This window comes from Anser anser (assembly GCF_964211835.1).
Source record: "Anser anser genome assembly, chromosome: 5".
Taxonomy (NCBI): domain Eukaryota; kingdom Metazoa; phylum Chordata; class Aves; order Anseriformes; family Anatidae; genus Anser; species Anser anser.
Genome location: NC_139725.1, coordinates 38,382,090 through 38,407,805, shown reverse-complemented (window position 1 = coordinate 38,407,805; position 25,716 = coordinate 38,382,090). Strand labels below are relative to the sequence as shown.

The 25,716-nt window shown below is 38.7% G+C and overlaps 2 protein-coding genes across 4 annotated transcripts in view; one reads left to right on the top strand and one right to left on the bottom strand.

Moving 5' to 3' along the window:
* TRPM5 (transient receptor potential cation channel subfamily M member 5) overlaps positions 1-19,171 on the bottom strand; it is a 54,442-nt gene extending 35,271 nt beyond the window's left edge. For 2 of the 3 annotated variants that reach the window (XM_083838807.1, XM_083838809.1), the window contains exons 1-5: positions 19,014-19,133; positions 6,202-6,322; positions 4,643-4,807; positions 3,586-3,766; positions 1,836-2,002 (exon numbers count right to left, since the gene is read on the bottom strand). In XM_083838807.1, the coding sequence (XP_083694933.1) occupies positions 1,836-2,002; positions 3,586-3,766; positions 4,643-4,759 (465 nt within the window). In that variant the 5' untranslated portion in view covers positions 4,760-4,807; positions 6,202-6,322; positions 19,014-19,133. Of the gene's footprint in view, positions 1-1,835; positions 2,003-3,585; positions 3,767-4,642; positions 4,808-6,201; positions 6,323-19,013 lie in introns of all 3 variants that reach the window. The other variant, XM_083838808.1, reaches the window with a different exon arrangement.
* KCNQ1 (potassium voltage-gated channel subfamily Q member 1) overlaps positions 1-25,716 on the top strand; it is a 409,094-nt gene that overhangs the window by 35,639 nt on the left and 347,739 nt on the right. The gene's annotated exons all lie outside the window — the stretch shown is intronic.

The following is a 25,716-nucleotide window of genomic DNA, read 5'->3' as shown; positions in this document are numbered from 1 at the left end:
CATATAGGGCTTCTTTCCCTCTCAGCAGCTCTGGGAAGAGTAGAAATGTCAGAGGCTGTTCCAGGGGGGAAAAAAAGCAGTAAATTTGCATGTCCTTTACAGCTAGTGCCACAAGTTTCTCTTGCCTCCCTCCTGTTCCTGTCTCGTTAGGGAAAGTTATCTTGAAGCAGTTACTTGCCTTCATGTTTTGTTTAGAGGGAGGATGTGCCTATGTTCTGCTACTGTGTAACATTAAGCCTACTTGCCAGAGAGATTTGGCCTTAGATTGGGACCCCGAGACACAACAATCAACTGAAAAAAACCTCTCAGGGATTTTCCTATTTATTCACTGAAAATGTGGAAGCAATTGTTTAATGCATGCCAGTAACACAAATGATGGAAGGACCCACTGATATCAAGGCTTGTTTTTCACCTCGCTATTGTGAATTTTTAGCTCTATTTTATACAACAAGCTATTTGTGTTAGTGTCAACTATAAGAAGAACCATGTTTAGATCAATATCCCTGTCTATAGCTCTTTTTTGTCCTAAAGTTTCTAAGATCTAGAGTGTTCTTGTGTAGAAGCAGTGCCAGAAGTCAGAGGGTCAAGAGCGCTCTCCACCTACTCTTTGACAAAGAATTTGGGCTTTAGTCAAGTGGGAGAAAATCTAATGCAATAAAAAGAACGGTGCACTTGCTTTGTAGCTACTGTTTGGGAAAGATCCAGGTGTGTTTTGATCACTTGGACTTGGAGGGAGGTGAAGCAAATAGTTTGCTCTTGCCAAAGGAACTTTCATAAACAAAATTCCCCGATGAGATTCTTCCCTCTGAGCCACACAAATAGGTTAAAGTCTTCCAGCTGGAGAGTGTCATCTGACAGAGCACATAGATACCTGTCCTTGGCAAAAGGTATGGAAAAGAGAGAAAACCAATGACAATAAAATGCAAATACAGTCTGGCAGTCTCCCTGCTGATAGCTGGTACTTGCCAGCTTATCTGAGAGAAGAACTAGGTGCAAGTTCAAAGGGCTGTGTTTGTTACTTGCTTCTCAGCTTCTGTAGGGAAGTAAAATAAGGACCTTACTGAACACAGAAATTGTCATTGTCACTACACACCTATTTTACTGTTATAATAGTCTGCTTAGGACAGACAGTGCAGTGACAAGAATGTCATTAATTCCATTTTCCACCTCCAAGTCAATTCAGCATCAACTTGGCATTTGCAACAACTCTTGATTTTTTTTTTTAGTGTGTATTTGTTTTAGTGTTGTTTTGTGTGTACTTTTTTTTTTTCCTCACAAACTTCAATTGCTTTGATCTGAATTGTGAAGTCTCCAGAACTCTCACCAACTAAACAAAATCTTGTATGGCTAGCACTTTTGGCCTGGCATGTAGAGAAGGTTTTGTGTATTAGACGCCAGTTCAGTGACTGTTCAGGAGAACTGCAAATAATTACGGCTCGGTTTCATACTAGGATATACAGTTTTTACAGTATTTCTGAAATAGCTTGGAATTCTGCGGTAGATGAACAAGGAGAAAAAAAGCTTTTAAAGGCATCCTATGATGTGTGTTGTTCCTCAGGTTCACCCTTTTACCAGCTACTGAGCGAATGTCCAATACTGCCACCTGCTGGATATTTGCAGATTTGCTGCCAAGTTTAATGCACAGGGCATGGAATCAGTGGGGTCTAACGATTCTTCCTGCTCTTTGCTAATGTCTTTCCCTAAAACACCCTTTGAACCCCACTTTTGTTTTTAAGACAGCTCGATGTTTTGCTGCCTACTACTTCCAAACTTTGTAAACGTGAAGCTCACTTCTGAACAATCCTGTCTCACAAGTAGAATAAAGGGAAAAATACCTTTGCGTTCTCCAGAATTTCTCTGTGCTGAATTTTTCCGAGGGAAGTTATTCCTATGGCAATCACTCTTACTTTGGATGAAGCACTAGCCAGTGCATGATCTCGGACTGCTTGCACTAAATGCCTTGTTATTCCAACACGTAAAGCACTGGTAAAAATCCAGGCATCTGAAATTATTTTAATTGTTAGACAATTTCTTTGTAATTGAACAAGTTTGTGTGTCAAATAACATCATGTGAAGTACTAGATTTAAGGTTTGTTTAGATAATCGGATAAGCTGCAGACAGATTTTGATAGACTGTAAATTTTAGAATTAAGACGTACACAGAATGTAAGGCTTTAACAAGGAAAAGAGAAAATTATGTGCCCAAGCAAATGTGCTTTACATATCCTGCCATCTTTACTCTAATGTAAATATGCTCATCTAGAGTGCTGCTTCCAGACTGGAGTCACTTACTGTCTAAATATGATCAGCAACATCACTACACGAGGCAGGTCTGCATGAGGAAGGGGCAAAGGGATGGAGAGGAGGAAGTTGTTGGCTTGAAGTGAGGATCAGATAGGGAGAGGTAACTGTGCAGTTGCTTGGCTCTTCTGGTAGCAAAAGAGGTTGGGCATATCCTGCCTAATCAGGTCTTTTCTTCCTCTTATTTTCATGTGTTGGAGAGTGATTTTTTTTCATGAGAGTAGGATTTAGGACAGTATTATTATGATAAGAAACAATTTGGAGACCCCTAATTAAACAGCTAATCAAGCATTTTTTAAAATGTATCATAAAAGACCTGGAGATCTTAAAGTTGTCCAGTCTTAAGTATGGAAGGCAGTTGGAGATTTAAAAAAAAAAAAAAAAAAAAACCAAAAACAAACAAACAAATTGTCCAGTACCAAACTATTTTAAAAGTTTTGATGCTTGGTTATTTCATTACAAAAAGCAAAACTGTTAAAATCTTATCTGAACCAGTGAAGCTACACCACGAGCTTGCTGTGAAATGCTTACAGATATTTTCACTTCATTTTGCAGCTGTTTTCACAAAGATACGAGAAAATATATCATCATAAATATTAGCCACTTCTCTTCAGATTTTCAGACATTCATTTTTGTTTAGTTTTGTTTTTAAATGCATTTCCCTACTCTTGTAATTTATGTGAACAGCCAGGGAGAAGGTGAGCTGACTTATTTTCTGCTGTGTTAGACATTTGTGTTAAGCATTAGGAAGGCCCTTTTGTTTAAACTTGAGTCTAAATTTTAAGTCTTTTGTTTCACTAACAAAGTCTGTTAAACTCTTACATTTGCAGAAAACAAATCTTCAAAAAATATAAACAATTGCAACAGGACTTTGACTGGTAACTCAAAAGTAAGAATGGAGAGAACAAGAATTATTTTTGACCAAATTAAGCTATGTTAAGAGTTGTTTTGTTACAACTTAAAAGTTGGACAACATATTTGGTCCTCTCTCTTCAATCTTTCTATTGTCATCTTTGAGAGAATAACCTCAGGTAATTTTACACTTAAGGAATGATTGCCTGGAGTAATTTGGTTTGAAATAGCTTATTTTTGCTATCTGTAATACAATAACTTATTATAATAACATATATAAATAAAAGCTATTTAAATGCAAGTTGTAGGCTGCATTCAGTAAAGCCTTGAACATCTAAAACAATCATGCAAATGGGACCGTTGATGCTAAAAGATCATTAGGTGTGAGAATATAGGAATATAAATTTCTCCTTTAATGCCTAAAGTACTAACCTGTGCTTTGAGCTGCTTTTATGAGTCCTTTTTTTAAGGTGTCCCGTAGCCAAGGCTTCATCTGGAAATTTTCTTCTTCTCCTACTAAAGAGACGACCAAATTGGGAGCAGGTAGCTTCCATTTGTTGAGCATAACTTCGAATATAATTCCAGGATGAATAGTACACGGGACCTTAATAAACTTCAATAAACAAAAAATAATAATAATAGCACAGTAGGATACAGTATTTTTCATGGTGAATGCAAAGGTAAATGTATCAAAAATTAAATGTTTATCAGTACTCCTTGATTATTTGGGAACAAATTATGTGAGCGAGACCTGACAGGAGAACTAAGTAAACTAAGTACCAGGATTAATTTAGCAGGCTTCTGTAAAATTGTCATCTCATTAATCAGGTCAGTTCCATGGGTTCTGCTTTAAAGACTGATATAACATTCTCTCCTTTAATGTTGCTGCTCTTCTTTAACTGCCCTCAGTTCCTCAGCAGTTTAGCAAAGCCAAGAAATCTCTTTAGGCATTACTTGTTTCTGCACTAGCTGAAGTATTTGCCTGACTTCATGTAGGCAGCCCATTTCTTGCTGTGATCTTTTAGATTCTTATTGTGCTACCTCTTGCTATCTATTGCTTCTTCCTGTTCTACATATATTAGCGGAACAGGAGAGAAATTTGAGAGCCTTAAAATACCTCAACAGTATGTTTTAAAAGCTGAAATCCATAGTGATTGATTACTTGGCAGAAAGTGGTTAAAACAGGGAAATGATGCAAAATGAAGGAAGCTGGGCACGAGATTTTATTTTTTTTAAAGGGAAAAGGTGTGAGCAACTGTACCTGTAGCAGGTCTGTGCGAGTCAAGGGATTGAGTTCTCTTTGTTAATAGGTCTCATTTTAAATTACACTAGTATTCATGAAGGTATGGTCCCTTCTTTGATTTCAGCGTGGTGTCTAGCCCTGTGGTATATTGATCCTCACTGTTACAATCTCTACCTTCAATGCTAAGCAAGTAACAGCTGAACAACAGCAACAGTGTAAAAGGGTTAAAAGTCTTCCATACTGTACCTTTCCACGTTTCTTTCCAGAAGCTGTGAAGTCGATTTCTCCTATGCAATATGGCAGTTCTCTTTTGAAAGCTTCCTCTTTGTCGCTGCTGCAGAGCTTGGTTTCAATTTCCTCCATTGAATTTCTAAGTTGATCACCAGGTTGTTCACTGAAATGATTGGAGAACTGGAAAAGAAGTTGATTAAACTGAAGAGGCCACAAAATCCACAAACTCATATCTCGTTGAGTAGTTAACTATTTTACTATTTTAGTATTATGCTTAAATTGGAGGCAATTGTGTTGGATGTATGTACAGGAGGAGGCAGATTCCATACCAAAGCTTTGTAACTTAAGTTGTAAAGAGGCATGGAGGAGTAAGACATCTTGAGTCTCAGCATGTAGAAAGCTGAGTTACAAGGTACAAAATCCCACAATTTGTCCAAAGTCACGTGTGATGTCTTGGAGTCCAAAAGTAAACCTTCTACAAATTCTGCAAGAGAAAAAGAGGTGCCTTGGCCACAAACTATTGCAAGCAATGGTTGAGCTGTGTCAGTGAGTGTCTGAGTCACAGTTTGTTGATGTTATGTATCATGCTACTAGACTGATATTATCCAACATGAACACTAAATAACTAAGCGATGGCATTGTATTCACCTGAAGGTTACCGAGGAGAGTTTTGCTGTCTATCTGCTCTAGGGATAGGATATTTATTCATAAGCCAAAGTATCTAAGATCAGACTGTACTTAACAGCATGCAGTTCAGAAAGGGATGTGGCTTTGTCTATATGTGGCTACAGGAATGATAGCAAGTAATCCATCCTAGAGCAAAGGTCATATGACAGCAGTTGTTCTTCTGCATTACATGATACTGGAAGAAGTCCTCTTGCTTTCCCTACATTTCCCCCCAAAGTCCAGTTTGACTGGACTGATATATTATGATTTGAAAAATACCGGTTTCAACCTGTCTGCCTTGTTTCTTTTCAAAAACAAAAGCAATGAAATAGCTCTCTCCCCCTGCCCTTTGTCTTCACCTACTTATTCAGTACATTATGTTTAAAAAAAAATCCTTGTGATAGTAAGTCAGAAATGGTAATCAATCCTGCATTAATGAGACCGTATTCATAAAATCTTTATTTCCTGGTCAAAGAGACTTGCTGTCGACTTTAAAAGTAGGTCAAGCTAGCAAATCTCTTGTGTGTCTGTTAGGATGCTCCAGCAGAGGGAGCAAGCCCTCCAGCTGTTCCCTTGGCCTGACAAGTCTGGGAAGCCTGTATCAGGGCTGCCTCACTACTGCAGTCTCTGTATTCTTTTCTGTTTTCCATGAAAAAGTTGTTTGGAGTTGCCCTTTTCTCAGATCTTCCCCTGAAAAGTGGTTATGGACCCCCTCATGATTTCAGTTTTTCCTTTTCAATTATAAACCACATCTTCCCCTCCCCACCCCTCAATTTTTGGACATAGATCCCTGCTTTAAAGATATCGCTCTCATTCTTCTCCCTGACAGCACGCTAGTTGCTTTTTGAGAGAAGGAAGTGTTTGTTCTGAAAACCAGAATATCGGACTTTTCTGGGTAAGAGTCTTACCTAGAAGACCTTTCAGGTTATCGGTAGTGGTAGTCACAACAAAGTCCACCTTTTTTTTTTTTAAGTCTACTTGGTCACTGGAGATGCAGCTTTATCTCCAAAGATCATAGAAGACAGTACTCTGGGGAAAAAAATAGTTAATACAGAGTCATAACAAGACATTTTTAGCAATTCTGAAGTACAGAAATCACTTCCTGGAACTTGCTGACAGAACAAAGGGTTTGATTAGAAACGAGTATTCAGGACTGAATTCATGGGGTACATTTAGTCACTATTCATCGCTGTCCTAGATAGCACGCACATATCTGTAACTGCACCCAGGCAATGAACTCAGAACAGATTTACAAAGCAATCTGACCGTTAATTTGGCCTCTTGGTTAGACCCCAAGTTGTTAATTTTAAGTCTAGTACAAGATTCTAATTTACAAAATTTGACAATGTGGTTATCCATGATTTCTCTTTTGGAACAAAGCATAGAATTACTGAGCCTCATAAGGAATCTTCTTGTATTTGGATAATTAATTTTGCCAGAAACAGCATATCATTTGGTTTTTAGTTTAGCAACAAGTCCGGCTCTGGATGGTAGTAAACAACAGTGAAAGAGACAAAAAATAGATAAGATGCAGAAGCTTTGTTCATAAGCCTTTATAATAAAGACTGAAAAGTGAGGTAGAGACTTGCTGAGACTTGCAGTATGATTGTAGTAACATACAGGTGTAAATGTTCCACCCAATGGTGCTTATGGAGCAAGGAAATTTTGCTTTGGTGTTTAAAGTTGTGGGGAAGATTTTTAAAGGCTATTCTATAGATACTGTGCTAGTGGGAGAATAAAAAAAAAAAAAGTTCCTTACATTGAATATTGCAAAATCACCAGGAAATAAAAAATGCTGCGTAAGATTTGCAGCTTGGTTCTTGAGCATAAAGGCTGACCCATAGTAAAAGTTCACTTACTCTACAGTTGTTTCAGCTACTGCAGTGTAATCCCTCACTGTTACCGGCAGAATCATAGAACACGGCATGGGTTTGTTCAGTACTGCTCACCCCTCACTTTGCACTGCAGGGGAGCTTCACTATATGCTGATCAGTCAGCACAGAGATTTCATTCTGTCCCTAATATTTGAAAAAAAAATATATATATATATATTCAGAAGAGGACATAATCCAAGAGGAAATGACAGAGCTGACTGTTAAGCAAGCAGACATCTTGCCCATTGTCAATACACGGTTAGTTCCCTTTTGCTTATTAGACAACAAACTATGTAATATAATTACAGGTTTTTTGGAGTGCCTTTCTCCTGGGTTTAATTCTGTCTTATTCTGCTTGGTTTTGGCTTTCACATAAGTCTCTGTAGTGGTTTCAAGGGCTATTGCTTTGAGACTTGAAGCTGTATTAGATTGCAATTGTGTCAGGTCACAGCAATTGGGTCAAATCTTTCTGGTCAAAGTCATGATGTTCCAGTGAAGTCAGCTTAGCTATGGTCAGCTTGCATCACTGTAACATTACTGAGCATTAATTGTAAGGGTCTGGTATAAGCCCATGCCTTGGGAAAGAATAGACAGATGTCCAGAAACAGGAGCATAGTCCAAGTACTTTTGAATGAGAGGAAAGGTAGGGAAGGAAGCAAAGAAGAGACAAAGATTATAAGCTCAGCTGGGTGAAGAATCAATGGGGGATGAGCAGTACTTCAGCATTTTTTCCCATACCACATATTATTTTCTGTTGATCTTTTTTCTTAGAAAATTACAATTGATGTTTTTATCCTAACTTTTAAATTGTTTTGCCCTCCATTATCTGTGAGAATGCCACTCACTTAAAGGCACGCAACCGGAGATAGTTAAGTTGTGAAAAAAATGCCACAAAAATCTCACCCACTCCAATCTGTGCATTCATATTTTAAATATGCTTTGTGTGCACATGTATACATCGAGCAATGTTACTTTAGTTCTAGTTCAGACTTAAGTACAGATTTTCTATCTAGGCTGCAGCTAGGTATTAATTTTGTAGGTCAAATTCTGTCCTAGATGTTCCCGTTGACTATAAATACAAAACATCTATGGAAAGAACGTACCTCTAATGATTACCGGATTTGAAATATAACCTAGAAAACTATTTCTAACTAGCAAAGCAAGTTAAGACAATTATGAGGAAAAGACAATTGCCAGTTCCACCTACAGCTGGAAATGTGAGTCAATGTCATTTACACTGAGGATGGCCTGATTAAATCATTCCAGGTGTCAGCCAGTCTCATGAATCATTATTTCTTTAACCTCATAAATGGGAGGTGTTAGAATTGTACCAGTGTAAAATGAGTGCTTGTAACACTGGAGTTTGTGTGTTCTAATGCTCTTAGCCCTCCATTTTAGGCAGTCCTAACTTTTTATTTGGACATTCTAGATTTCTGGGATGTAGGAAATTGGCAGGTACAACTTCAAGGGGGTAATTGTTATGGTTGCAGGGAATCTCTATAAGAGGGATACTTATGGAGATTCTTCCTACGTACATCCCATTTTGGACTGTTCTCCCTCCTGTCTTTGCTTCCCTACTCTTCCTCTGTCATGCCTTCTCTCCCCTCGTCTCCTTTTCACTGCTGCTTCATTCCCACTTACCTCCAGTCTTCTGGAGGATCTTTGCAACCACTGTCACTACTACTTAGCCCACGGTGAATGTGCAGCTGTTACTCCATGTGTGGTAACAACAGGACAGATCACTCGTCCCCAGATGGATGACGAGATTGTGGGTCCTTATCATCCTTCCTTTGCTATGCTTATAGATGTTAACTAGGGAGTTGGGCTGTGTCCGTGATGGGAACAGAGGCCAAACTGGAGCCTTCCAAACACATCTTGTGAACATGAGCCCAGTGAATGGATGGCTTGACCTCAATTGTTGTCTTCAAATGTAATCGTTGGATTAAGAGAGTAGGCGTACGGTATTCGTTAGCTCTCAGACTTAACAGTAGTAAGAATTCTCCTTCATACCAGTATGCGGATCAGCAGACTGGGGCACACCCTGACTAAATCACTATTTGACTCCCCCACCTACTCAAGGAGTACATTTGAATATGCAGGTGAAATGATTAAATATAGTAATGCAGCTGGGCCAGTACTGCTGCTCAGCCACAAAGCCCCCTCTTAGCTTCAGTGGCAGATGGAGCAAATCCTTTTTTTTTGTTTATGCATTTTAGAGGAAGTTTTTGTGGAACAAAAAACTGTGCCAATTACCTGTGCAGTTCATCAGTGCAGGATAAGCTAGCAATCCCAAAGAAAAGTGAATTTTAACTATTGATGAGAAAAAGAGAGGGCTCACAGTAACAATGCAAGTGAGGAATGAGGGGGAAACTGCAACAGAGACAAATACAATGAACTTTATGTGAGCAGGAATGTTCAGCTTCCCATGTGCATGATGGGATACAGTTGGCTAAACTTCAGTCCTATAGGAAAGGACCTAAATGTGTCAGGCAAGACAAGCAAAAGTGAGAAATGCCACGGTGTTCTTGCAAGAGAGAAATACCATGTATGGCGATATCAACAGGAGAGCCTGTGAGAAATCTGAAGTCACTCAACTGTCCATCAGAACAGCTTCAGCTGTATTGTTGTTTGGTTTGGAGTGCCAGGCTTGAGAAGAGTTACAGAGAAGCTGGAGAAGGTTTGAGCAGGAGCAACAAGAATGAATAGGGACTTCACTTAAAAAAAAATAAAATAAAATCGAACAAATTAGAGTTGCATAACCAAAAGTATAGAAGGGGAGGGATAAAGGGAGCGTAACAGCTTGTCAGGACAAAAAGATGGTAGGAAAGATGTGGTCTTAGTACTTATAGCTAGTATAGAAAGTAATGGGCTCAAGGTAATAATGGTAACATGGCTGTCTGGGGATAAAATAACAGTGTTCAGAGAAAGATTTCCCTGGAAAGTATGAAAACCCTTATACCAGTGGTTAGGGAGCTGGTAAAGCAGTCAGGCCACGGTCCTTGACTGTGATGGGTTCTGTATGTTGTGACCCAAAGAACGTGACCTTAACCTGCGTGTCATTGCAACCCTAAGAGCTGCATGTGTTTGTGGCTCTGATCATTGAGATGCATATATGCTTATGTAACTTTAATAATGGAAATGTTCCTATTGACTGTAGCGCAAGCACTCACTCAAGGAAAGATTGCACCAGTGAGTTTACTGGGTCAGTGCCAGCAAAAGAGTAATTCAATTATTTGCTTCCAGTGATAGCCATATTTTCTACTCCTGTCTTGAACTGAAACATAATAAATATGCAGAACAAAGGAGCAGGGGAACAGAATAAAGAAAACCAGAGAAGTGAAGAGCAAAGAATGCAAAATTCATATTCAAGGAAGTCTTTCAGCATGTGCTCTGAAGATGAATTGGTAGAATCTAATTGGTGTGTATGTTTAAGTGTGAAGAAACAAGAATAGTATTTCAATCAAGGGTAAATGTAATGGAGAAGGGGGATGTAAGACAAGACTGATTAGAAGCCGGGAGGAAAAAAAAATCTGATCATGGCTGTGGAAATATAAATACATAACATGTGAGACCTTTATAGAGACTTTCCTTAGGGAAAATAAATGCATACATATGGGAGAGACTGATGTATATGTGTGTATATGCAATTTTACACATTATCTAGCTTACATTTACATTGCAGCTTTGGAAAATGTTTGTCAGGAATTAGCACATTCAAATTCTGGAAACAATGCAAGAAATGTTTCTGCGTCACAGCATACAAACTAGGATCATCTACTACGATTGCCAAGGAATTGCCAAATCATGAAGGCCTAGGGATGGCCCTGCTTGTGCAGGTGAATTGGACCAGATGACCTCCAGAGGTCCCATCCAACCACAGCCATCCTGTGACTCTGAAATGTACCATTAAAAATTGTAACCAGCTGTCCTGTGGGCTTTATCAAGTCTGTATCAAATAATTTTTTGAGAATTACATAAATAGAAAAAGGAAGCGAAAGAAATTTGACTTATAGCAAGTGCAATTATAATTGTAGTGTAGGACTCTTCTCTCGCTGTTGGACAGGAGGGCTAAGAAAAGCAGTTAAGTGCCAGAGGTGAAAGCTGGAGGGATGCAACAAGTACACAGAAAATAACTTACAGAAAGGTTTGTCTATAATTTAATTAGGACACAGATACAGAGCCTATACTGGGGGTTGACAGCAACTTTGGGAATATGTTCACTAACCATAGATTTTATGAGTGTGCAGACACAGGGTTAGGCCAGAGTAAATATTAACAGAAACAAGAAAATTGAAACAAAATGAGGTGAAGAAGTGAAGCACAGAAGTGACCTAATAAAATACAAGTTTGGGTTAGGTTTTCAGATACATTTATGTGAACTACCCCACTAGAAGCTTTCAAAAACAGTGTTAGTTTTGTTTCTAAGTGAGGCAGCTGTTTAAAGAATGTTATCTGAAGTAACTTGTCTTTACTGAACATGTACGTAGTCAATAATCTGAACAAAATGTCAGAGGAGGAAAAAAATACTTAAAAATCAAGCGATACAAAGATGTGTGGGAAGACAGCCTGATTACTGAACCAGCACAGGTTTTGTTTTAACATGTGCTAGAGTATGTCTCTCAAGCCTGATTCTTCCTGTAACTGCCAAGGCATAAGGATGTGAGGAAAATCAAGTATTTGCAGGAGTCTTCCCATTAGTTTCTAGGAGTGTGACTTGTGGTTTGGACGGGGTTAGCACCAAGCCTTTAACAAATGAATGTGCAAAATGCTAATGCAAATATAGGTACTTTGTCTTTTTGTTTCTGTCTCCATCTGCTTAACATGGTAAAGAGCACCAGAGGCTATTTGAATAATGTACTTTTAGTGAGTTTGCAGAAATTTGCATATGGATGTCTGCCAGTAAATTTCATAGAAGTGGATTTATCTGGGGAGAAAACCAGAGAGGGTGGAGAGGCAATAAAAGGGAAATGAAGACATCAGGGAAGTAAATAATGGAAGGAGCAGATGGAATAGACTAGAGAAAACACACATCAATACTGCTCGATTTAAAATGAAGCGATTGGCTGTCCTTATATAGCACATTGTATAAAGGGCTGGGGGGAGCTTGATGCTAGTTTCAAATACTTCTGGCCCTTCACTGCTCTGTTCCCACAGCATGGCATGCCACTTTGAAGCTGTGCCAACATAACTCTTTGTGTGGCCTCACAGTGAATCTGAGTTCACATAAAAAGAACTAATTTTTGCCAGGTCATTTTTCAGCAAAATTGGTTCACTTATGCGTATACAGCATGACACGCAAACTCCTGAGAATAATGTATTGTGAATCCACAGTCGTAGTTCATGCTGGAAGAAAATGTAAGAATATGGGAATGGTTCTGATTCATAACAAATGCCTCGGAAAGGACAATATTCAGATAAGGCAGGCAAAATCATACACGAAAAACTTAGCTGAAGCTGGCATGTACATGGACACTTGACAAATGACTGCTATTGAAAGCAAAGGACACAATGTGTACTATTGAAAACAGAAGGATTAGAAAATAAAAAGGACCACTACTCAGGAACTGGAAAGGCTTGAAATAATCTACTGTGGCTTTGCTCAGATCAGCTAGTATTTTTCATTCCTTAGATCTCTAGTACACTAGACTTGTAGAATTTTCAAAAACTCAGAGTTGTTTCTCTTGAGGCCAACATCTGACTTCATAAAGTCAGCCCTTAGCATTAAGCAAAGACCTAGTCTTTTACAAATTCTACTTTATAAGCTATGCTAAAATAATCTTTACCTTATTTCAAGGTTGTTGTGTGTACAATAAGAGTGTGCAATTTCATGCTTGCAGCCATACATTCTTTTTTGAAAAATGCGATTGTGGAGGGGGGTGGGGAGGAAGGAGGGCAACCAAACCTACATGTTGTTTCCCTGTGTGAGTGCTTTCATCATCACCTATTTATAAGAGTTTATTCAGTGCTTTAGGCAAATTTTGTAAGCTTGAAAGGGAAGTATATTCAAAACGTAGAATTTGTTTTGCATAAACCATATGCAAGGTGTACTTTGAGAATTCCATGCCTTATGAAAATAATTTATTCTGTTTTGTTTCTTAAATACAACAAAACTGTAGACACAATTTTTCTTTTAACATTTTGAACTTGGTGCACTGTGCAAAAATGTTAATGACAAAATTGTTATTTTCCTGTTCAAGTTTTCTCCTTGATAAGACGTGAATCCCTCTCTATCTTTTCAGTTAGCTAAAACACTGAAGTTGCATTTGGATATGATTGTTCGTTTCAGGAGGGCTTGAGCTTTAGAACCTAAGTGCTGCACACTTTGAAATCACACTCACTGAAGGCACCAAGATGTATTTTTACAACCTTTCCTAGAAATTTGGATCTCTCGCAACTCTTATAAGCCCTGGCAGCCTCAACTTTAAAATATATGCCTGTCATCCACTACAATGAAGCCTGTCCTTTTTTTTTTTTCTTATTGATAGTATTTATTTTTAACTCAGGGTGGCAGCAAACTATAGCCAATTTGCTCTTTGGCTGTCTTTCTTAGATTTCTTTTCAGATAGATATAGATCAGGTCCAAATGAATAAGGAGATTATAAAACTGCAAAGCACAGAAGAGAGTGTCTGAAGGTGGATGAAAATGGTTGACCCAGGGCAGTTAAGGATGGCTTCAGTGTACAGGAGAAAGATAGACCTCACTTAGGTGTTTGTGATACTTGAGAATATCTGTGACTACAGTCCCTGCCAGCAGATTAGCAAGAGGCACGTGCTGGCAGGCACAGGGATTCCAGCTCTGTTGAACTTTGTCTGTATTAAAAGTCCCCATTTTTCCCCCATATCTATATTCTTTCCCGATGTCTGTAACGGTTCTGCTGGCAGGTGTACTCACAGCAGTACCCAGTTATAATCACCAGGTAGATATTCAAATGCAGTGAACTCTGTGCTTAACAGAGGTTAACGTGCTGTAGGAGAGAAATAAAATAGTAGATGCTTCCCTTCACTTGATCTTTATACACATACAAAGTGTTACCTCATTTAGTTTTCTTCCTGCTTGCAGGGTCTGGTTTTCATTGAGATGAAAGGTGGATATCAAGGAAAAAAGAATGCTTAAGCCCAAACAAACAAAAAAACCATAAACAACTGTCCTGTCTAAAAGTTTGCTACATAGCAAGTTGTCTGAACCAATTTGTACATCAGAGATTAATTTTACTCTTCTCAGATGACTGTAAATGAGCAATATCCAACTGTAGGTTTCTTCTCTTGGATAGTGATTTTCTTTCTTTGTATTTTATCAAGGTCTGCTTAAATTCATGGTCAAACTAGCCAACAAGACCATTAAACTATATAAACTTACTGGGTCCTCTAGAAATACCTCTTCCACTTCAATAGCCAAAGTTTCTGAGATATATTACACTGGGAGAGCAGGAGTCAGTTTAGTTTTGTCCTGAAAAGAGCAATTATTGAGCAAACTTGCTATTACAGAAGATGGTGGTTTGTTTTTTTTTTTCATTCTTGCATTTCTGCAGTGTATGATACATTGTTAGGGGGTAGTGTTTGTGGTGGTTTGCTTGTTTTTTAAATACCTGTAGATCTAAAGCACTGTGATGGGGAAAAAGAAAAAAGAATCCAAAACACTATCAATCCAGTTTCTATAGATGGATCTCTGCAGAGAAATGTATAGATGCTTGGGTACAGTAAAGAGATGCCATTGCTTTAAGGCCCTGTTTTATTATAGTAGCAATGTAGCTATAGATTTCAAATAACGTTATGCAGGAACAAGTTCTGTAGTGCTCCAATATATTACAACTTTAACTGGACGTTACATTTGCCATAAATATGGCAGGCTCTCATCTGAACAATGGGCTAACTAATATGTTACAGATAAAAGGGATGATGAATTCTTTATCTGTCACAAAAAGAGGTTTAAAAAAAAAACCAGTTACAAGTAAACTGTATGATCAAGGTACAGCAAAATGCCCCAAATAATTAAATAAAAATAGAAATATGCATATATGGTGTACTGTATGGTGTTGCCTAGGTTTCCTCAGGCAAGCAGATACAAGCTTACATCAGCTGTCCTGTCAAATAAGCTTCTGATTCCAGGAAGGAATCATAATCAGGAACGATTTGATATTTGGTGCTAGATCCATAAGCCGTCTCCTCACAGGTTATGCCACAGCGTGAGCCTATGCAGCGAGGAAGAGCTTAGATTAGCACTTCAGTAGTTACTATGTTGTTGGATACTCATGTTTGAAATATAACAGAATTCGTATTAATATTTCTGCTATAAAGTTGGATTATAACTCTAGCTAGGGTAAAGTTTCTGTAGTCGTGAAAACATGGATCTACATATATAGAAGATTTGACAATGCTATTTATCTTTGTATAAGAAATGAAAAAAATAGATGCACATGCAAATTTGAATTAATTATAGGATGCAAGTACAGAAAAGCTTAAGAAGCCACTTTCTCACTTGCCACAAGTCTCATAAAAATAGCTAAGACCTAGAACTCTAATTGTTATTAGGAACAGAAGTGCAGATTTAAAATGTAGCTGTTGGAACTCTTAACTTCTACAATTACTGTTGATGTGCTCTGTCCTACTCAATGTTGGTTATGGCTGATTTGCCCAGAGAAGCTGTGGATGACCCATTCCTGGAAGTGTTCAAGGCAAGGTTGGATGGGGCTTTTAGCAACCTGGTCTAGTGAGAGATGTCACAGAATCATCTAGGTTGGAAGAGACCTCCAAGATCACCTAGTCCAACCTCTGACCTGACACTAACAAGTCCTCCACTAAACTGTATCACTAAGCTCTAAATCTAAACGTCTTTTAAAGACCTCCAGGGATGGCGACTCAACCACTTCCCTGGGCAGCCTATTCCAATGCCTCACAACCCTTTCAGTAAAGAAGTTCTTCCTAATATCCAACCTAAACCTCCCCTGGCGCAACTTTAGCCCATTCCACCTCATCCTGTCACCAGGCACATGGGAGAACAGCCTCGCTACAACCTCCTTTAAGGTACCTATAGAGTGTGATAAGGTCGCCCCTGAGCCTTCTCTTTTCCAGACTGAACAATCGTAGCTCCCTCAGCCGCTCCTCGTAAGACTTGTTCTCCAGACTCCTCACCAGCTTCGTTGCCCTTCTCTGGACTTGCTCGAGCACCTCCATGTCCTTCTTGTAGCGAGGGGCCCGAAACTGAACACACTACTCCAGGTGCGGCCTCACCTGAGCCGAGTACAGGGGGACAATCACTTCCCTAGACCTGCTGGCCACACTGTTTCTTATACAAGCCAGGATGCTGTTGGCCTTCTTGGCCACCTGAGCACACTGCTGGCTCATATTCAGCCGACTATCAACCAATACTCCCAGGTCCTTCTCTGCCAGGCAGCTTTCTAACCACTCATCTCTCAGCCTGTAGCACTGCTTGGGGTTGTTGTGCCCCAGCTGCAGGACCCGGCACTTGGCCTTCTTGAACTTCATACAGTTGGCCTCAGCCCATCGGTCCAGCCTATCCAGATCCTCCTGCATAGCCTTCCTACCCTCGAGCAGATCGACACACGCACCTAACTTGATGTTGTCTGCAAACTTACTGAGGGTGCACTCGATCCCCTCATCCAGATCATCGATAAAGATATTAAAGAGAACTGGCCCTAGTACTGAGCCCTGGGGAACTCCACTAGTGACTGGCCTCCAACAGGATTTAACTCCATTCACCATGACTCTTCAGGCCCAGCTACCCAGCCAGTTTCTAACCCAACGAAGTGTAAGCCAGTCCAAGCCAAGAGCAGCCAGTTTCTTGAGGAGAATGCTGTGGGAAACGGTGTCAAAAGCCTTACTGAAGTCAAGGTAGATCACATCCACAGCCTTTCCCTCATCCACCAAGTGTATCACTTTGTCATAGAAGGAAATCGGGTTTGTCAAGCAGGACATGCCTTTCATAAACCCATGCTGACTGGGCCTGATCGTCTGCTTGCCTTGCAAGTGCTGCGTGATGACAATCTAGATAATCTGCTCCATGAGCTTCCCTGGCACTGAGGTCAAACTAACAAGCCTATAGTTTCCCAGGTCTACCTTCCGGCCCTTCTTGTAGATGGGCGTCACATTTGCTAGCTGCCAGTCGACTGGGACCTCCCCTGACAGCCAGTACTGCTGATAAATGATGGAAAGCGGCTTGGCCAGTTCTTCTGCCAGTTCTCTCAGCACCCTTGGGTGGATCCCATCTGGCCCCATCCACTTGCGTACATCTAAGTGCTGTAGCAGGTCGACAACCATTTCCTCGTGGATTGTGAGGGGCATAGTCTGCTCCCCATCCCCTTCCACCAGCTCAGGGTACTTGGTATGTAGAGAACAACTGGTCTTGCTGCTAAAGACTGAGACAAAAAAGGCATTAAGCACCTCAGCCTTTTCCTCATCTCTTGTCACTAAGTTTCCCCCCACATCCAGTAAAGGATGAAGATTCTCCTTAGTCCTCTGCCCATGGCAGGTTTGTGTGTGTAATTAAATGATCTTTAAGGTCCCTTCCAACCCAAACCATACTATGATTCTATGGTTACAATACTGATTTAAAAAAAAAGCATAGTGTAAAATGCAGAATAATATTCAACGTAAAACTGAAGCAGTCTACATATTCATCTGGGGTGATCCTAATTAGCAGACAGTCAATTTATTTCTCCAAAGGTCTTAAAAAGTCTATTTTAAAGGTAAAAGACCTAGTGTTTTTAAAAATTGTGTACCTGATTTTAATTAGATGAGCAGTTCCCTTGAGCTACCTGCTAGAATCAAAAGAATTCCATGAAGTTAAAAAAAAAAAAAGAGGATGACTTTCACCTTTGTTTATTAATTCTTTTTTAGTTTACTGAGAGATCATGCTTTCCCAGATGAAGAGTTAACGAAGAACAAATTTAACCAAACTCTGGCCTGTCAACATTCCTGCCTGTGTTCCCTGTGATCCCGTCTGAATGCAGGGTCTTCACAGGCAGTTAACTGTGTTTTATCAGAAACCTTCATAAAAAGGGCTTTTTCTTACTAAACTCTGTTACCTAACATTCAGAAAACCAAGTCTGTCCTGCATGCAAGAGGAGAACTGAACAGCACAGTGCACAGATATGTTAGGTGTATGCTCATGCCCTAAGCTCATGGGGCTGGTAGAAGAATCCCATGGAGCAGAAACCTGCAGAGTAGGACAGCTGAAGGCATGGGTACACCTTTCTACTCTGCTGTCTCAGAAACAGCTGTAGAGTAGAAACCTGCCTACTGTACCAGTTCTGCAGTTTGTTATTATCAGACCAAAAACAGTAGCCAAGAATCAGGTAGATAAAAAGTCTGTGAAGATTTGGAGGCTTGTTCTTAGTGCAAGCTGAAATGTCTAAACAGTGGAGAGTGCAATAGTAAAACAGTGTTGAGGTCTAATTGCAGACCAAAATGAATACAGTATGTTTTTACACCAATAGTAGCTAACTTGCTTTCAAGTACTGAACAGAAAAACAACTGATGGAAAGTGATCTGGATCTTGGATGAAGAAAGACAACAACTAGATTGTGAAATTCCTAATGCAGAAAATCTGGAAGTTTTGCATGTATTTCACTAATCAAAAGGAGGAAAGAGTAGCAACGGCTATTTTAAGTCACTGCTGATTACTCACAGGTGATGAAGGGAAAATAAAATGTTAAGTAACTATCTCTTCTTAGCTGAATCACAATCATCTCTTTTCAAACTTTAAGAAAATCTGCCTTTCTCTCTCGGGGAGAGAGAATCGCTCTAAAGGCTCTAAGTAAATACTAGCAATGTACATAACAACTCTTACAGTGCCTATATAAATTATATAGTATAGCTAGTGATCCTACCTGCTGGCAGTTCTTTGCAGGAGGCATGACTCTCCATCTGTAAAGTTAAAGTCACACTGAGGTGGCTGTTGTTACCAACGCTATTTGATGCTGCTCCCTTTTTCTATGTGGAAAGAGGAAGATGTTACCACATTACCAGGCACACCTGGCCTCCCAAACTTACAACAGTGAAAGTAAACATTGCTAGTATACAATGATAACAACAGCTCTTCTCTGGGATGAAAATTAGCCCTGTCAAACACGGAGATGCAAATAACAAACATTTATCTGTAGCAGTAATGGGACATACAGTTACTAGAAACAGACAACCAGCAGCAATGTACTTTAGATGTGAATATAGTTTCTAAATTAGCTTTTCAAATGATTGCAATAGAATGAATGTTTAGTAGCTGCATCAGTAACTAACCCTCCTTTCTCATTGAAAGGAGTTACATGCCTCATACCTGCTTTCCCCATCTCTAAGAAATCATTAATAAACTTCCCAGAGTGCATGTATGCAGTCTAAGTGCTCTCTTAAAGATTTAGATTTCCAAACAAACACTGTCCATTTATCTTCACAGATAAGTTCAAGTTTTGTTGCACAGCATGTCAGCTTTAATTTTGTGTTCACTTAAGGGAATTATTCTGTATTTAGGGTGTGAATGTTGCATCATTGTGCTTTCTTAGGTAACTTGCCTTTGGGGCTTTCTTGATATACAACAGATCTCACTCAGTATGAATTATTGCAGTTCAGTTCACTATTGTGAAGCTAAGCTACTTTGAACAAGCCAAAGATATGCCCAACCTTTTCAGTTTTTTCATGATCGGTCATGTGTTTATGCAAATACCTTTTGTCCTTGACTACCAAAATAAGTGGTTGGAGTTCTACTTTATATATATATATATATATGTATATATAAAAGTATGTATATAAATGTATATTTGCTATTTCAGCATAAGTTGATATATCCATAAACATTCAGTGTCCTCAGTAGAGATTTCGCTATTTTCGCCTTAAATTCACCTTTCATCTGCAAGTCTGGTTTTCTTTGTGCTTTGTTTCTAAAACCTTCAGAAAACATCTCTGATATCCATTTCAGTTTGATTAGAATACAAAATGACCTAAAACCAGTCAGCTATCCAAATTCTACTTGTTCAAGAAAAGAGCAAATTTTGTTTCCCTCGTGCTGATCTGTAATTATTCTGGATTGCTCTAAAATTTCCTTTGTAGGTATATACTTGTCACTATTTTTGTTTTTTAAACCACCATTGTTTCTGTTAATGCTTATATTTCTAGGAATATAATTGTGTTAAATTCCATTACATCAGCCGTAGAAAGTCCTTTATCCTTGATCTTTGTTATAACGGTAACAGTTGCTTGAAGTATAAAAACCTGAAATTAAGTATGACCATAGTCAAGAAATGTTCTTGGAAATATTGTAATATGTTTCTGTGAACAAAATTGTAATATATGGTGTTGAAGGCACTGGCCTTTTTTGTCCAGATTTGACTGACTAAGGAGGAATACTAGGTCTGATACCAAACACTTCATGTACCAGGTAACTTGCAGATAGTAAGACCATCTCAGTCCCTTGTTGACTATTTTTTTTTTTTGCAAGCCTTGTCTTTGTAGAAGTCCTGTATGCTTTTTATATTCTTAAGTAGTGTTTAGGTTTGCCTGACAGAACATCACAGGTTTTTATTTTGTTTGTTTTTTGTTTTGTTTTCCCTTCTGCTCTAAGCGGATGTTTATTATTAGCGTATTTCTTAGAAAGTTTCATTACCTTTTTTGGAGAATTCTGGTAAGTCTTGGTGATTCTGACCAGTCGTTGCACCTGTGCATCCATTTCCCTTTCTGGTAGCTTTCCAGCTTGCATGTCAGTCTGCTAAGAGGGAAATAATGCTCGAGTAGGAATACTCATAACTTATTGTTGTCTTACGGATGTTTGAGACTGGAAGTTTTGTAAGCTTCTGAATGCATCTTTTGTACTGCAAATGCATGACACCATTTATTCTACCCTTGCAACTGGCTTGCTCGTTCTGCCAGTTTATGTGCAACGATTTATTATGTACAGTCCTTTGTCTTGGAAGGTGAAACCTCCATTTCAATATTCCTTGAATTGAACAGTTTTCTAACCTAGCATTTGAGTTTGAGTTTGCTGCGTTTTCAACAGAATTCCCCATTTCTCCTTCTTTGATTATTAACTCCAGGCACTGATGTGGTGACAGGTCATGTTTATATTTTCTTTGCATGGTGGTTGGTCTGTAACTTAAAAGATCAGTGTTATCACTTACAAGTAATTAGTTACATGTGGCTGATAAGTCAGGTTATGTCCATTTCTGTGTTCATGTGGTGAAGTTTCACAGAAAGAGCAAATACAGGGAAGAGGATGCATCTCTGTATGGTATTATCAGCAGTTAAAGCATCTATTGAAGTTTGTTTCCATTCAAAACGCATGAGGTCTTGATTTAAAATCATAATGTTGTTAGTTCTGTCTGCACACCGCAACATTTTACAGTGTTTCAGAGCATCCCTACCTTTGTAGTGACTAGTCTTGTTTCTCCTCTTCACCAGCAAATCTGGGTGCTTAATGTACAATGGCATTTATCATCAGAGCTACAAAGGAGGACAGTGCTATTATCCCATTTACAAGTTAAGAACCTCAGGCACAAATAAGAACAATGATACACCTTAGCTCACACGGGAAGTCTGTAGGAGAACTGGGGAGTGAACTCTGGTCATTCAAGTACAAAGTTAGAGACAGTAACTTTCCTCTTTGATAGTGGACTGAAAATACTTCCTTAAACTCAGCAATTACAGGAATTATGCATACAGTGCTCTCTTTGATAATTTCTTATTAAATTGCAAATCTGGGCAGTGTATCAAGTTAAAGTCCAATTTTTTATCCTTTTTTTTCCTTTTGCATTGATGACTACTCATTATCACTGAAAAGAGAGAACCTTTGTGACGTATTTGCAATTGCTTTCTTACTCTTCCTTGCTCTTTTAATTTTATAATGGCATTTCCAGAAATTCTTTCTGAGATTTTCCTGGTCCTGTATTTTATATTAAATTTAGATTGCATTGGTAAATCAGTATTTAACAGTTTATGTAATTCTGCTCTTCCCATCAAACTAAGTTATTAGTAATTTATTGTATTATTAACATGAGAGAGAATCATTTTACAAGTAGTGTAAAGAGATTCGTTGCTGCTACGCATAATAGTGGGATGGTAAAAACTGGATAGAGGGTTCCTTTATATTGAAAAGGCTCTGGAAAGACAGTACTGAAAAATTGTTACTGCCAGATTCCCGACTGCATCGAATTACCATATTATGACTCAGTTTATAGCAGATAAGTAAATGAGTAGTGTTTTGGTTTTATTGTGTTGAGAGAAGTCATTGAATCACCTTCTCTTTAGAGTATCAGGTCTCTTGTGTTCAAAAATAGGATCATTTCCTTCAGCTACTTTGTTCCATTTCTTCCCTAGATGAAAACATAACACTTAAATGCAGCAACAGAATTGATCATTAATGTGATTGTAATAAGGCAGCTTGTCCCACTGAGAACCAGCTAGCTTTGCAGTAGAAAGAGGCACACACATGCCTGTAGCCAATTAAGATTAACTGGGTGCAGCTGAAAGTGGAGACAGAGATACAGTAAGTAAAGAGCTCCTCAGATGAAAGATGAAAAAGGAGATAGAAGCTCCTATGAGCAGTGAAAGGGAGATCTAGAGAAGTAGCTTTCAGGGACTGTGCTCCTCTACCAGGTGGGAGGAGAAAGTAACTGCAAGTAGATGACACTAAGTTTTCAGTCTTTGAAGATGCTTTGGGGGTTATGAGGTGAACAGCTCTAGTTCTTGTTGAAGAACAAGAGGGGCTGGGATAGCAGTGCAAAGCAATGTTGCTTGAGATGTCATCTCTGCACAACTATATTCTAGTAGGTCTATACTTCTAGTGACCTTTCAATGCATTTTAACTACAACAATAGATAGACTCTAGCCTGGAGCTCACATGGAGATCAACTGTTAGTCACACAGCTATCTCCAGTCTAAAAGTCTAAACCCAAATCTCTTTCTCTTCTGCAAACTTTGTCTTTCCTTTGACCTATAAACTATAACCACATGTGTTGAGGTTCTAAAAAAAATGCTGGATTTTAAATGCCAGTTTACAAGACAGTATCTCTCTACTTAGAAATACATGTACTGTAAAATGAGCTTACAGGTCAGGTTATTCAATCAATTGCCATACCTGCACAGGACAGAGTGCTCAAGTAAGACTTACTGTGTCAAAGGACGTTCTGATCACCTCTCCTTTTCTTAAAATAAACCTGTAAAAGAAAAGAAAAAAAAAGATAGGAACCGTGGCAAGGTTGTGTAAGCTTGAAGGCAGTAACACATAATTTCCTAACTGTATGAAATAGCTTCCTTATTCTTAGTGTGCCGATTATTTTTCCTTTTTCATAACTTGCTGATTCTTTTCACTTTCAGTTTATTTAGAAGGATCAATTCTCACTATCAAGAAAGTATTGCTGTCTATTATCGGAACTATCTACAAAAATGAGACAAAACACCTGTAGCCTATTTAGTCAGGCCAGGTAAACTTGTTACTGTAGCCACTAGAGGGACCTCCAGGAATAGAATATACAAACATTTGCAAAGGCTATTTTGAAATATTAAGTGTCTTTAAAAAGAAGGGGAAAAAAAAAGCTTTGCAGGTCAATCACATTGTCATTTGATAATAATGAGCTCTGAAATAATAGGAAATGTGAATTAACTAATTATCTCATAGACTTCATCAAGAAAGCATCAAGAAAGTTCATTTATCCTGGTAGGATATGAGTTTGGAGGGTTCTTTCCTCTTCATGGAATTAGAGAGGTCAGAACATCTGCTTACAGAAGACTTGTTATTTAGCAGAAAAGTTGTGCGTTCTTCATTTGAGGGGTACACAGCAAATATAATTATGCTCTTTTCAGAGTTGCTGAGAAGAACTAGGATTTGGATGCGATACAGACAGCCTGCAATCTACAAGCTTAGTTTCTCAGTGGAAGGGATTTTAGCATAGCTTTCAATTTCTTTCAAATTTTAACAGCAGTTTAATAGCCTAATTAACAAATATTGGTGCCTCAGTATGTATGCACATGCTTACTAAACATAGCTATACTACCACTTGGATTATTGGATCTGTAGTTATCAGTCAGTCTGGGAGATGAGGGGGGTAGTCACATTCCCTTTTATACTTCTGCAGTACTATACAAGAAGTTGTGGTGTACTTAATGTACAAGATTTCGGGCTTTGCAGAGCACAAATGCAGTAAGCTTTATTTTTATCCTTCTACATGAAATCTTGCTAATGTAAGCAACTGTGCTCCCTAGACATTGAAGGTGATGACCCAAATACAAGAACTGCAATTAGCCCAATTAGCAAAAGGTCAAGGATGGGACTAGAATTTGGCATGAAATCACAAGTGGGGAAAAGGTCAAGAGAATTTTTGCAAGACCTTGTATTATGTCACATTGCATTGTTTGGCTTTATCTGTTGGAATGGTACTGGAGAAATGAAATCTCTTATTTGTGAGATGAAAACAACCTGAAATTCCAGTTCGGCAGAGCTGACTGTTGCATAGGTCTCCTGTGACCTATCCACTGAGTTTTATAGTTTGCATTTTGTTTGCATTGAGAGGTTACTTGCTGTGGAAAGGTGTAGTTGTGGGTGAAGAGATATTGCTGGTAACTTTTGTATTGTTCTGTTTTCTTTCTTTGGGGCATTAAAAAGCTATTTGGTGAATTGCTGTTTGAAAAATCTTTGTTTTTGCAATGGAATTTACCATTATTTTCCTTACCTTGCCTGTGTAAACCTTCCACTGAAGTTATTTAGTGAACTACCTGCAATTAAAGGTCAGTCAACTGCAGTTACACTTAGCTGGAAGACAGATAACACCTGACAAAGGTGGGTTGCCAAGTGGGCTCTGCTGAATAATGATTGTCTATCCATGTCATTTCATACATATGAAATAGGATATTATATTACAGATTAAAATGTTTGCAGGCAGGAAGTGTTCCTTGATCAGGAAGAGATTTAGTGATAACTAGTGATGTCTTTACTTGCTTCAGTTGCTAAAAGTGAAACTGCCTGAAATACCAACACATCCTCTTAGTAAACACAGGTCTCCCCGTAAGTAACTATGGAGTTACAGTTTGAGAGGATTTCAGAATTTCAAAAATTCAGTGAATTTATTTGGACCTCACTCAGCAGTGTTATTTGATCCTATTGGTCCTACTTTGTCCAACAAAGATAGGGTTATGACCCTGTCCGAGGAAGAGAATTTTCTCATGATGCAAGATGATGATGTAACGATCCCTTCATTTGAAGAATGGCATTAATCACTCAGCCCTTATATACCTTTGCATACGTAAGAATATGCATACTGTATCCTGTATGGCATTACATGAGTAATCAAATTCCTGCTGAGTCTCACATGCTTCTGAGATTATATCCTGTGTTCCTAAATGGTGAAAATAAATGGTGCAGAATTTTGTCAACCTTGTTAGTTTTCTCTTTTGCAATGATTCTCAGAAGAATAATTTTTCGGTTATGAAAATTACTGAATAATTAACCACATCAAAGAACCAGAAAGAATGGGGCAGCAAAGGCATTCTAAAAAATCACTTACACCTAGAAACTTTTAGTCAAACCTGCAACAATAGGTAGAAGAACAGTCTAAT